Source organism: Ailuropoda melanoleuca, chromosome 1, assembly GCF_002007445.2.
Source record: "Ailuropoda melanoleuca isolate Jingjing chromosome 1, ASM200744v2, whole genome shotgun sequence".
Classification (NCBI taxonomy): domain Eukaryota; kingdom Metazoa; phylum Chordata; class Mammalia; order Carnivora; family Ursidae; genus Ailuropoda; species Ailuropoda melanoleuca.
In genome coordinates this window covers 4421263-4435557 of record NC_048218.1, presented here as the reverse complement: position 1 = coordinate 4435557, position 14295 = coordinate 4421263, and the positions used below count along the sequence as shown (strand labels likewise).

The 14295-nt window shown below is 51.3% G+C and overlaps 1 protein-coding gene across 1 annotated transcript in view; it reads left to right on the top strand.

Annotated features, from left to right (window-relative positions):
- The window catches only part of BACE2 (beta-secretase 2), an 82319-nt gene that overhangs the window by 31053 nt on the left and 36971 nt on the right, over window positions 1-14295 (top strand). Inside the window, exon 3 of the mRNA XM_034655463.1 lies at window positions 5096-5184. Within this exon, the coding sequence (XP_034511354.1) occupies window positions 5096-5184 (89 nt within the window). The remainder of the gene's footprint in view (window positions 1-5095; window positions 5185-14295) is intronic.

Sequence of the window (14295 nt, the reverse complement as noted above, 5' to 3'; positions counted from 1 at the left end):
ACTCATCACTTTTGTACAATTGGTGTTTGGTTTGGTTTTGTATTTTTTGGGTGATTGATATGTCTTGCCACATAGGCTCAGCCACGCTCTCTGCTTTTAAAGGCGTGGGAGTCCCTGATTGGCCTCATGAAGGAGTCCTGTTGCTTTTTCTTCTCCTTCGCCTCTCAGTGCTTTCGTCCAGGCAACTCGAAAAGCTCATCTTGCCTCCAGGAACCATTTCAGTCTGGACGCAGGGCCCTGTGAGTGGCAGGATGCGCTTATGTCCACTTGGACCTGGTATCTGCTCTTGGGACAAAAGCCTCGGTGCTTGACGAGCTGCATTTGGAACTTCATTCCCAGAATGGGTGAAGGTCCCATCCTTGCTGTTTTCACTTTGGCCGTGTGTGATACTGTGGCTTAGAAGAAGAAATCTGTATTTGGTCTTATTCCGGTTCCTGGCGGAGCTCCTGAAACCCCAGGAACCCCCCCAGGGGGAGGAACTGATGAAGGCGTCTTTCCTGGTGCACAGCCAGCCCCTTCGGACCACACACCACACCCGGGTGACTTAATGAGCTGGCCCTTGGGAAGCTTCCTGGATGGGGAACCAGCCTGCGGGGAGAGTGGAGCCCAGCCTCTCCTCTGGAGCGCAGAGGTGCTGGGGGTTGAATCAGTCACTACCAACGATTTCTTGGAAATGTGGCATGGAAAGCCAGAGGATTAGGAAAAATGTATCTGATTGGATGTGCCGAGGAGGAACTCATCTCTTAAAAGAATTGAAGTTGAGGGGATTAAAAAAAAAAAAAAACCTACACAGAAGGGTGCCTGGGTGGCTTAGTCAGTTCAGGATCCGATTCTTGATCTCAGTTCAGGTCTTGATCTCAGGGTCATGAGTTCAAGCCCCCACTTTAGGCTCCCACAGAGTGGGAGAAGCTACTAAAAAGAAAAAACCCTACAGGGATTCTGATGCGCCCACTTTAAGGATCACGTCGTGGTGAGCCACTAAAATGAGCATGTCCAGGAGAAGAGAAATCTGCCCTGTAGGAGTATCAGGCCCGCCGACTGACCTGCGCGGAGCTCAAGTTACTCCCCAGGTTACCTGCTCAGACTGCTGGATGCACGGGGGGTCCCTCCGCATCACCAGTTCCTCTCCCGTCAAATCCCAGGACGTGCAGACTTCCCTGGCACCCCTTTGCACGTTTATGAGAAATTCAGATGCAGTCCGCCCCATGTTGTGGTTTGGGAGCTCAGGGCTGTTGGGCATCAACTATTTGAATAGGGAACCAAGTAATTTTTATTCAAGCTGCATGCTGTCTGAAATACCGAAACCTCTCTGTAGGGGAGTGAGATCTTGCACCTTTGCTAGTGACTCTGTGTTAGAAAATGCAGATGATGAGCAGAATTCACCTTCGAAAGTTAAGGCATATAAAGTGAACTTTATCATCTCTCTCTTTAGTGCGTTTTACTTTATTTTATTTTTTTAAGATTTATTTGAGAGAGAGAGGACATGAGGTGGGGAGGGTCAGAGGGAGAAGGAGACTCCCCACTGGGCAGGGAGCCCTATGCAAGGCTCAATCCCAGGACCCTGGGATCACGACCTGAGCTGAAGGCAGACGCTTAACCCACTGAGCCACCCAGGCGCCCCGATTTAGTGCGTTTTAGATTCATGTCATGCCTTAGTCCCTGTGTGTGTCTGCCGTCCCTGCAGGTGTCATGGATGGGCTCTTCAGTGGCGGGAAGGGCACCCTCTGAGCTCACAGAATAGGCTGTGGTTTGAGAAGGCAGGGGCGTTGCCTTTGTTGTGCCGAGCTCCAGGGCAGGCGCTCCCAGGACAATTCCCCACCATTTCCACAGCCTCCCGCAGGGGAAGGTCCTCAACCTCGGTAGATCGGGGACTTAGCAGCCAGGTTTGCTACCTGATGCCTGGCAGCCCAAAACCGAGCCTCTCTGGAGCCTGCGCATGCAGGTTCAGGGGCACCAACCGTACCTGGTTTATTTTTTCCCCAATCTAGAGTGTCCTTCTACCAAGGGAAAGGTTAGTGTCTTTGATTTTACTTTTGAGAATCATTTAGCTGTTCATTCAACAAATATTTGAGTGTCCACTCTGTGCCTCACCCCGTTCTGGGCGCTGGGGACGGAGCAGAGAACAAAACAGCACAAATCCCTGCCCGAGCGCGCACATGCTAGCGGGCTGGAGGGAAAACAGCTCCTGGAGCCTAGGGAGCTGTAAGTGCGGTAGAAGGATGCGTTTGGAGGAAGACAACGTGGATTCAGACCCAGCCCCACACTCACCCCAGCATGGCCAGGCAGGCCCTCCCCCTCAGCACCAGATTGCTCTGTGAAATGGGGGTGATGGTGGTGCTGCCCTCGGAAGGATTAAACAAGTTAGTGCCCGCAGGGCTGGGGATTGCCATTCAGAGGGGGCACTGGAGGAAAAGAGGAAATGTGTGCATGGGTACCCTGCAAGAGCAGTCTACACTGGCACAGACCCCGGGGAAAGGCCCCCGTCGAGCATCTACACTGTCCACGGAACAGCTCGGCGGTCAGCGTGGAGGAGGTGGAGTGAAGTCAGGGCACCGTGGGCTGAGGGAGGGCAGGGGAGTGGCGTGCTCTGACGTAGACTTTTGTAGGGCCATGGTGGCCAGCGGTTGGAGTGGACCCAGGGAGGAGGCAGGGACACCAGCTGGGCAAGGCGGGAGACGGTCCCTGAGGTGGTGAGAAGTGGGCGGGCACTGAGTACAGCCTGGAGGAGGAGGTGGCGCACTTTCCTGACGGGCTGGACGTGGGGCTCGAAGGAGAGAAGTGCGGAAGGTGTCGCCAGGCTGTTTGGCCCGAGCCGAGGTGACGGGGCCTCCCTTAAGGACCTTGGAACGTCTGTGGACGCAGCGGGTCTGGGGGTGCTGGGAGTTCAGTTCTGGACACGGCAGGCTTGAGATGGTATGTTTGTGTCCTGGGGCTGCCGTGGTGACGTGCAGACCTGGTGGTCTAACACAGAAATGCCCCCTCTCACAGTCTGGAGGCCAGAAGTCTGACGTCAAGGTGGCCGCAGGGCCCGAGCTCCCTCTGGGACCCTGGGGAGGGTCCTTCCTTGCGTCTGCTGGTCCTGGTGGTGGCTGCCAGTCTTCGGAGCACTGTGGCCGGTGCCTCGTCACTCCAGTGTCTGCTTCTGTCCCGTGGCCTTCTCCCTGTGTGTCTGTGTCTGCAAGGGATGATTTCCTCTTGGAAGGACACCAGTCCTGTTGGATGAGGGCCACCCTAACGGTCTTATCTTTGCTTGACGACATCTGCAAAGACCCTATTTCCAAGTCAGGCCATATGCACAGGTCCCAGGGGGTTAGGACTTCAGTGTGTCTTCTTGGGGGAACAGTTCAACCCCTAACAGACGGCTATGGGACGTCCCAAGTGGAGGCGTTAAGTAGGGAAGGCCTGGAGCTCAGTGGTGGCCCGGGTGGGAGACGAAGGGAGTCACCGGCGTGTGGAGGGCACTGAAAGCCGGGCGACTTGGTGAGGTCACCATAGAGCCCATGTGCCTGGCACCCGGAAGTGGTTGCGGGGCCGATCTGTGGGAAACTCTGGTCCACGAGGGTGATGAGAAGCCCCAGCAGTGAGGCTGAGGTGGGCAGGCGGAGACGCTGGAGGAACACTGGCTGTTCTGTGTCCTGGAATCCAAAGTGAAGACTGTATTTCCAGAAGTTTCCAGAAGGACAGAGTGGCTGACCAAGGGACAGCCTGCTGGGGGGCAGGAGGGGTGAAGTAAGAGGAGGACAGACAGCATGGGCTTTGGCAAAATTGAGGGTTTGACCAGAGCAGTGGCATGAGTGTTGAGAGAATTCTAGGCAGAAACTTACTCACCTGGATTTCCTTATCTACAGTTTTCAAACTTGATTTCCATCCTTTGGGGTCATAGCTGCATGTTCTGGGTTTACTTCTGAAAGGTTTCCTCCTGCCGTGTATGGTGGGCGGTGCGTCTGGACGTGGGATAATGCTGAGCACGCCCTGCCTGCGGACGTCATTGCTTACTGGGTGTGGGGGGGACGAGTCACATACCGTGTGACCGTTCGGGGTCACTGGTCACAGGGAGATCCCAGTCCACGCTCACTAGAATGGCCGTCAGGAAGACAACCAGCGATGCCAAAGGGGAGGCAGATACGGAGCAAATGAAGCAGAGAAACAGGGCCCCCATTGCTTGGGGGGTGTAACTTGGTGTATCTCCTTTGGAGACATGTTTGGAACTAAAACAGCATTAAAAACACACTTACTCTATGACCCATCAAGCTGGAGCCTTAGGTATCTACCCAAAAGGAATGGAAACAGACATCCACAGAATGACCTCTACAAGAACGTCTGTAGCAGGCTGCTGACCTGAAGAGGCCAGATGCCCCCCACCCTGCCAGGCAAAAGGACAAACCCACACAGTTACAGATATACTGTCCAGTCCATGGCAGTCAGGACAGAAAGTGCTTGCCTCTGAGGAACAGGAGGGGTTCCCTGGAAAGGGGACAAGAAACGAGTTTTTGGGAATAATAGAAATGTCTGTCTCTTGCTTGGGGTGCAGACCTTGTCAGAGCCCACCAGTGGAAAATCGAAGAGCTTGCATTGTTATTGTATGCAAATTCGAAGTCATTAAAACTAAGAAGTGACACATGTGACAGGTGTTCCTGGGTGCTGTGCGGCCAAGAAGAGGGAATGGCAGCTCTCAGGGGGAGGCCGTGGTGGCATCCTGGGCCGCACCCCCACCCCGGGTCAGGATTTCCACAGGAGACTGGGAAGGCAGGGAGACAGAGCTGGCCCACAGCCCGGGTGGGACAGGGCTCTGCCTCATAGAAAGTGCTGGTGGCTTAAAAAGGAAATCTCCGTGATTTCGCTGAATTTATTAGCTTCTTGGAAGGCCTCTTGCGTATCTGAAGCAAAACGGATTGCCCTCCCTGCTGCATGCTTCTTAATCGGCTGTGTTCAGATTTCAGTTTCAAAGCAGCTTTAAAAAAAAATTTCTAATCAATACAAGTTTTTTCCGAGTAATACATTGTTCTTGGTGCTTCATTTTTGAAAGAATTATTTGAGAGTGTTGCCTTATTCAAGTAACCTGATAGTGTCTATTTTTTCCCCTCACAAATAAAAGCTGAAGATTCTCGTTGACACTGGAAGCAGCAACTTCGCCGTGGCAGGTGCCCCGCACTCTTACATAGACTCGTACTTTGACGCGGAGAGGTGAGTGCCGGGGGCGCGGCCGGGCGCGGCAGGGTTTCAGGGCAGCACACCGGTTCTTGAGAACACACTGGAACAGGAGAAGCCGAAGGTCTGTGTCTTAAGGGGGTCTGTGTATGTGTGGATCTGTGTGTACGTGTAGCTCTCTGTGCATATGGTTGTGTGTACTTTTGTATGTGTAGATATCGGTGTGGATGTGGATATGGTTGTAGACATCTGTGCATGTGTGTGTACGTAAATGTATGTCTGTGTAGATACTTGCATGTGTTCGTGGTTGTGTATATATTTGTGTGTCTATGTAGACGTGTGTATATGTAGACACCTGTGTGTGTATGTGATTTTGTGTAGATGTATATATTTGTGTGTATGTGTAGATGATTTGCATATGTAAATACGGTTGTGTGCGTATTTCTGTGTGTAGACATCTGTGTGTGTATCTGTATGGGTATATGGTTGTGTGTGTGGGTGGTTGTGTGTTTTTCTGTGCCTGGTGGACTTGTCTGGGTATGTGTGTGTATCTGTATGGCTTCCTTCCAGGGGAGTCCATAGGATTCTCCTGTAGCTGTGGTGCGTTCTCCTGACATTGACGTCCTGAAAGTTCGAGTCAGCTGGACGGTGTGTAGCTAAGAGCACATCTGGTGGTCATCGAGGCCTCGAGTCCTAAAGCAGCGGTGGGCTGGAGCCGGGAGAGGACATTCGGTGTGAGCGTGAGGCTGTTCTGGCCCGCGGCCTTGGTTCTGGGGCGTTCAGTCGTGCTCACGGTGTGGTTCCTTGAAACCGCTCCTGCGGGAGGGTTTCTGCTGCCAGGACGCTGTGGCTCGCGTAGGACGGAGCACAAAGCACTGAGTCCTGGGACCGCCCCGAGCCTCTGTCGCCTGGCAGGGACGTGAGAGTGGAGTGGAGCCCGGACCGGGGTCTCTGCAAGCTGTGGGCCTCGGCGAGCCCAGGGTGGGCTCCGGACACCGTCACCGGGGCCTCGTGGCAGCGTTCGGCTCCCGGGGAGCCCGTGGGGCCAGAGCCTCTGCCTTCCGGATGCGCGTATTGCTTTCACATCTGTGTTTGTGCCCCTAAAATCGCAGCTCAGATGAAAGGGATGAGCTGCCACGTGGTTTGCTTTCCAGGCTAGGAGCTGTGGCCTGACTCCGAGCGACCCCGTGAAACTCCCTGCTCACTTGCCTCGTCCACAGTCTGTGTTCCAGGGAGCAAACCCCAACTCCCGCTGGGGGAAAATAACAACTGGGAAGCTTCTGGAAACTGCAGGCAACTTTAACAAGGCAGGCTAGCTTGCCCTGTGTGGGAGAACTGCCCGTCCGTCTTCTCCTGGGAGCGTGTCTTGGTCTCCATTTTGGTGGCACAAGAGGTGTGGTCTGCGGTGGGGGCAGGTCCTAGACAGGTGTCCTGGGCCCCCACATACCCGGCTGGCCCCTCCTTCGAAGAGCCTGTAGCTTAGTCTATCACTCAGTGCACTGATAACCGTTTCATCGTTGACATTCTCGGATGAACTTCCCGGCCAGGGACATGTGCGCCAGGCACATGTGTGGTGGGGGCAGGGCTGTTTCTGTGTGTGCAGGGGGTGGGGCTACTCTCTGCCCCTCCCCATTCTGATGGGCAGTCTGTCCACATCCTCTGCCCCCCCCACGGCCACCCGTCCCCCAGCTGCTCCCTCTGGACTGCTTTGTCATGGAGCAGAACTTCGAGTGGGTCCAGACCTTGATGTTACTTGTGTAGCACGGGAGGTCCAAGAGGCCAAGACACTTGTCGAGGTGCCAGCTTCTAGGTCAGCAGTTCCCAGACTGTTAGGCTCGCACCCCGTTCTTATAGCCAGTACTCTGTAATGCCCTGAACGAAATGCAAAGGTAATATCACTTGCCTACTACGTAAGTCTAGATGCCCTGCTGTAATACTCCGGGAAATGAACAGAGGTCACGTGGAGAGAGGTAGTCAGTGCCCTGTTACGTGCACGCTCTGGGTCGTCTGCAGTGGGGGGCCGTGAGCGCCCCGGGGGGTTGCAGCACCCGGTGCAGACTGATAGAAGGGGGTCGAAGTAGGCTCAGACCCCCAGAGCAGCTTGGGTTGCTGATGTGATTTTCCAAATAGGTGAAGAATCTTGGTAAAGTTTCCCCCAAAAGTATCACCTTCCCCCAATTTAGCTGCATTTCTGGAAAATGCAGTGTGTATTCAAAGTGTGTGAAAAATGTTACTTGGATGGCAGAGCAGTCCTGGCCCTCCATCTTTTCCACCGTAGGATGGTGGTTCCCACAGATACCCAGCGTCCCCACACCTCCCGTGGGGCTCAGAACACACATGCTTGAGTCTCGGCTGTATCTTTAGTGGCTTTTCTGCGTAGTTCTGCCTTTCATCACGGGTCTGCAGACACATGAGTCAGAGTGAAGCCCAAGTTCGAGAGATGTGTGTAGTCCTGTTGGATTCAAGCGTGTGGATTTAACCCCGTGGATGAGGATTTCCTTCCTGGAGGGTAGACCGCATTTCTTTGGCAAAGGCCCACAGCCAGGGGTCGATAAAGGCCACAGTACTCTGCAAGCCAGTCATCCTTTTGCCACGTAGCTGCAGTTACTGAAATATCTGAGGGTGAATCGTAGTGACCATTACAAATACTGCATACAACGCCATTGAATACGTGTACGATATTTAATGGACTGTCGGCTCCCCGTGTCTTACTGACTTCGTACTTTGCTCATGGTTTGGTTGAATAGTGGTTGTGTCTCAGGCTTCAGTAGGACAGGTCTTTCTTTCTTTCTCTTTTTTTTTTTTTTTTAAGATTTATTTAACTCTTAGAGGGCAAGTGGTGGGGAGAGGCAGAGGGAGAGAGAATCTCAAGCAGACTCCTTGCTGAGCATAGAGCCCAACACGGGGTTCAGTCCCAGGACCCTGAGATCATGACCTGAGCCAAAGTCAAGAGTTTGATGCCCAACTGACCGAGTCAACCAGGGGCCCCAGGACATGTCTAATTTACCTATTCACCTTGCTGGCCAGGTTTGTGGTCATGTCGCAGATGTTCCTGTTTTTCATACTTCAAGACTGAACCTGGTTTAATGTGAAAACTCATGGGAACGTCTGTAGCTCCCACGATGGCTAAGCCTTCCCTCCTGCTAACTCCACAAGAGAGCTGAGGGCTCCCTACCAGCTTTCTGAGCCTTCAGGGTGGTCCTGGGCTCCCCATGTGTGAGCAAATAGAGAAATAACAGAACCTCCCAGTGGGTGAGGGAAGCCCAGGCTCTGTCGCCTGGACGTTAGCCCACTTTCTTTGTTCCCAGGTGTTGCTGAAATGTGCTTAGGCCCTGTAAGATGTCACCCACACTTTGGGCCTCTGGCCTTCCTTTTAAGAGAACTATTCTGCAGGGCTGGCAGGTTTCTTCTGAGCCGAATCAGATGGGAAGCATCACGTTTCTGAGCTCGGGGCAAGTTCTGTCCCATCAGCGGCATCCCTATGAACAGTGGGTACTTTGCAGGTTAACTACGTGCTCAGGTTTATGTTAACTTTTTCTCTCCCTTCCTCTTTTTTTTTTTATCCTGTGCTTCTCACAGGCTTCTATTTGGCACAGACTTATGTATGTATGTATGTATGTATGTAAAAAGATTTTATATATTTATTTGAGAGCGATAACACTAGAAGGGGAAGGGGCAGAGGGAGACGGAGAAGCAGACTCCCCGCGGAGCACGGAGCCCGATGCGGGACTCGATCCTGGAACTCTGGGATCATGACCTGAGCCAAAGGCAGATGCTTCACTGACTGAGCCACCCAGGTGTCCTAAACGCAGATTTAATATTGTCAAGATAGGAACGTTTTCTGTGTAAATTATGTACTACTGATTTGCATATTGCTTTCAGCTGACTCTTCCGTTGGCCTAAGTTGTATGCTTTCCACCACCGTATTTAATGGAAGCCAAGAGAACGTTCTCACTTCCCTTCTCAGTTTCCGACAAAGGGTTCTTTTCTGAGATGTAGCTCCCTGCCCTATGATGTTTCTGTGTTTGCTTGTCCCTCTGATCTCCCTTAGTTATAATAAGGCTTCTGGTTGGGTTTGCCAGCCTCTGATTCAAGTCCCCCAGTCTTTGGATATTCAGGTGTAATGCTTCCTGAAGTATTTCCCAGTAATTGGAGATTTGGCTTTGGGTCCTTTGACAAGAGCTCTTTGATTTATGGAACGAGCCATCAGGCTACCATTAATCATTTGCATAGCTTCTTCCCTTCAGTGGCCCTCTTTTCGTGGTGGTGAATGTTCCAGTGAATTTCTACATGGCAAAAAGAAGGTTGTGTATTTCTTTAGATGTACTAGTTCTTTTTTAGCCAATAAAATAGCCTCCAGCCAGTTAGCTCGATTAAAGATCCAATATACTCATTCCTCTGACCTTTTACTAAACGGGGAAATTAAAATGTCTCCTCCTCCCATACTCCCATCTGGGGTAAAGGCCCACAGAGTAGTTGTGGCAAGGGAGCAGTTTATTCTCTCAACTGAGGCTTGTACGTAGTGTTGAGATGTTAGGGAATTACTGGGTGACCTCCTTAAGGATGCTGAGCTGGACCGCTGAGATCCCTGAGAAGTGCCTCGTCTCTCCTTATGATGGCCGATGTTTGTGCCTGCTGATTAAGATTGTTTCACAAGCCCGCCCATTGTTTGCGTGTGCGAGAGGGGCCTGAGGGAGCCCTTGAGCACTGGCCACTGTTGAGTGTGTTGATGAACTTCAAGGCTGGGCAGGCTGGTTGAGCAGCCCCAGGGCCATCGGCGGCCCCATCCACTCTGGTCTGGTCACTGCAGACCCTTAGCAGAGAAGGGGGTTGGCATCTCGTCAACTTGTCCGACAACCCTGAAGGTGGGTTCCAACCCCCCCAAAATGCAGAAGAGCCCGGGATGCAGTCTTTAGGGACTTCACAGTCCCTGGGAGGGGTGGCTTACGAGGACCAGAGCAGACCTCAGGACTCAACTCTTTTCAATTCTGCCCTTCCACCTTCTCTTTTTATGTCCTCCGAAAACCATAGCGGGTTTTTTTTAAATAATAAAATGTTCTGTGGCTCTTTCCTCCTCTGTTCATTGATTTCACCTTTCACTCCTGTGTTTCCTCAACACTCTTATCAGAGGGCGGAATGCCTTGTGAACTTGGTTCAAAGTGATTTTATTGCTGTGAGTGGACTTTTCCCTGGCTACCTGCATCCTTGATTGATTGCTGTTTCTGAGCACCCGGAATGGATGCCGCGGGATGAGCCAGTCTGGGGTTCTCTCTCAATATAGTTAATTAATGTGCAGAGCAGTTGAGAGCCAAAGCATTTTAGTGCCAACAAGTAGGATGTTAGAGCATGAATATGGAGGAACACTTTTTTTTTTTTTTTTAAACTTAGTGCTGGAAACTCTATGTCGATAACCCTCAGAATTACTTAGAATTCATCACTGGGGTGTTTGCCCTTGGAGACTCAGTTCAAGGAGTTCAGAGAGTATGCGTTTACTTTTCTCTCACATTATCTAGAAGTATGCTTTCTACAAGGGTAGTCGCTAGCCACATGTGGCTATTTAAGTTACCTAATGTTAGCCGAAATAGGTTAACCACTTCAGTTGCTGTATAATCGTGTTTTAGCGCTCAGTACACCTGTGGCTATCATGTTGGCCAGAACAGATATGTCATATTTCCATCATGGCAGCCAGTTCTGTTGGACAGCGCCGCTCTGAAACTCGGGAGAACTCTGCCTTGAGAAACTGAGAAGACCCCTCCACCGCCCCAACCACCTTAACCGAGTCATATGACAGACTTGCCCCTTTCTGGGGATGGTCGGACTTCCAAATGCGACTGTGTTGGGTATTCAGTAAGAGTAACTTTACAGGAATGTTTTTGGGGAAAAAATTATTTTTAAAGATTTGTTTAATTTTTTTGAGAAAGCGTGCATGTGTGAGCTGGGGGGGGTGGCAGACAGGGAGAGAGACTCTCAAGCAGGCTCCCCGCTGAGCATGGAGCCCCACTCAGGGCTCGATCCCACCACCCTGAGATCATGATCTGAGCCAAAGCAAGAGTCAAGACACTCAACTGACCGAGCCACCCAGGCGCCCCAGGCAAATACATTCTTAAACTTTCTAGTGGTAGTTCATAGATCGAATAAAGGCAGCAAGTGTTTGGACGACTATAATCGTAGCAGCTGTTTTTGTTGCAGACCCGCCAGACGCTGTCCAGAGTTCACTCTCTTGGTCTTTGAAACTAACCCCATGAGATGTGGTACTGCGTGGTCTCCCTTTTTCAGTTGAGGCTGTAGAGACACAGAGAGGTTAAGTAACCTGGCCTGGTGTCACACAGCTGAGGGGCTGAACTAGTGGTTGAACCTGGGCCGCGTTACCATCAATGGCCTCTCCTTTCTGCAGTGGCACCGAAATATCCAGAATGCTCCCCCGGTGAGGGGACGAGCGAGCTGGTCAGGATAGTGTAGGAAACACTCCATAGACACCTAAGAGTCTCCTTCGGGCTCTGAGACATTAGCAGGTTCCAATGAGTGTTCTGTAGTCTGGGCAGAGTAAAACTAAAACAACTTCTCCAAAGAAAGTCACAGAACTTTAGGCTGTGTTGGGGAGAGAACGAATCTTTGAGATCAGCAGTTGGCAAATGAGGGCACAGGCTACATCCAACCTGCTCTTTCTGTTAATAAAACGTTATTAGAATACAACACCACACGTTTGTTAAGTCCTGTCTGCGGCTGCTTCCGCACTAGCTCGCAGGGCTGGGGAGGTGTGAGAGATCATGGGACCCACAAAAGGTAAAACTTGGTTTTTTAGCCCTTGACAGAAAAAGTATGCTGACCTGGACCGGATCCTAGTCTCTGCGCATTTCAAAATCGCCTTTTCTGTTAGCAGTGGCGTATTTGTGAACTCGAGAAATGATCCCAAATGGTCCAAATTCAGTATTTTCATCGCTGTTCGCCATACGTGTGTGCAGCCCGTTTTGCAGCGGGCACATATGAATTGGTGCTGGTGGTAAACTGAGGATTACAGCAGCCCTCCAGTCGCCCTGTTTCAGTGACGCAACTGCCCTGCCTGTGTGACCTCTGATGGGCGGGCCCCCAGCTCCGTGTGCCCGGACCCGCCCGCCTCACTCTTCTGTCTGTGTCTGCCCTTGACAGGAGACATGTGCACGCGAGGTGTTCCCCTAATGCTGCTGTCCTTTTAAGATCACGGCAGAGTGAGCTAAGATGGTAAATGCTAAAATTAATCAGTCTTCGTATCTTGTATCCCACTATAAAGTTCGCATAAATCAAATTTCTCCAAAGTATGTCTGCCAGACGTTTTAAAAGAATCACTTATTTCTTTTTACTTTATTCTTTTTAAGTTTACTTTTTAAAAATGTTATTTATCTGGGGCGCCTGGGCCGCACAGCGGTTAAGCATCTGCCTTCGGCTCAGGGCGTGATCCCGGCGTTCTGGGATCGAGCCCAATATCAGGCTCCTCCGCTGGGAGCCTGCTTCTTCCTCTCCCACTCCCCCTGCTTGTGTTCCCTCTCTCGCTGGCTGTCTCTCTCTGTCAAATAAATAAATAAAATCTTTTAAAAAAAATAAATAAAAATGTTATTTATCTGACAAACAGCACAAGCGGGGCGGGGGGAAGAGGGAGAGGGAGAAGCAGGCTCCCCACTGAGCAGGGAGCCTGATGTGGGACTCGATCCCAGGACCCTGAGATCATGACCTGAGCTGAAGGCAGACACTTAAAAGACTGAGCCACTAGGCACCCAAGAATCACTTTTTTTTTTTTTTCCCTGAGTATAAGAGCAATGTGTGCAGAAATTCTAGATGGGCCTAACTAACCACAAAGAGAGTCTCCGTCTCAAACCCTACCACCCAGAGGAAGCCACTGAGGGTTTTCTTCACCTTATTTCTGTGTCATTGAAGGTGACTTTGGAAATAGCATTCTTTGGTGCTACATAATATTCCATCATCGAGATGCAGTGAACAGTTCCCTTTTTCCTGGGCATTTAAACTGTTTGCTGTTTGCAGTAAAGCATAGTGGCTGTCTTTGTCCCTGGATCTCCGTCTGCGTCATGGGTGTTCCCTTAGGATCAGATGCTCAGAAGTCCAGTTACTGAATTAAAGCCTGTGAACATATTTCAAGCTTAAGAGGTATGCCCCCAAAGAAGAGGTCATACCATCTCTGACTTAACTTGCAGACTGCACTCATTCGTGCAATCCTACAACAAAGACTTCAGAGCCTTAGTGGGAAAACAGTGGAAACTGCAGGCGAGAGCACTTGACAATGATCTTCTTCGTGAATTGATGCCTCTCTTAGGAATTGGACAGTGTTCCTAGCATGAGTGTGGTTTGAATGCTCAGATATTTGCCTAGAGACATTCTTTGGGTCCCGTCCTCTAATTCAGGAGAATTTTCAAATTCAGACGGGTATAAGAATTACCATACAGGTTTGCACACCCCAGGACCTTGACACCTGCTGTCCTTTGTCCAAAACACCCTTCCCATGGGCTTCGTTGTCTTTACACAGCTGTGGTTGCACTGGAGAGGCCTGGGTGGCGGCCAAGTCACTGCCCCGACCGCCACCCCCGTGTTATTCCCTGGGAAGTCCTTCCACTCTTTATTACCGCCTAGAGTGGAATTTTATGTATTCGTTTGTTTACTGTCTGTCTCCGAAAGCCAAGAGCAGGCTTCTCATCTACCCTGCCCAGTCTGACCTCCTTCACATTATTCTGTTTGAGTAGCTCTTACCCCTAGGGCTGTATGCACATAGGGCTACAGATGGTGTCACAGGGATTCGTGTCACAGCATGCCACTAGCTGCCATATTTTGGTATGAGTATAGTGAGCCCTGGGGCATTAGGGACAGCCTGGAGAAGGAGCCGGTGACATCAGAAGGAAATGCGGGGCCCTGAGGAGGAAGGCGTGGTCGTGGAGACTTGGTCTCTATTTGTCACATGGGTTGAGCCTGTGAATATGAACCCCAGGCCGCTCCCTGTGTCACAGAGCAGCAGGGGTCCCTGCAAAGCCAGAGGGCCAGGCGGGTGCCCACACGGGGTTGTGCCCTCAAAGGCAGGTGCAGTCAAGTCAAGTAGCTAGTTTATGGGCTTCACTTGGCAAATGTTGAGCTCTGGGCTACATGTGGACCCCAGAACCTCCCTCACAC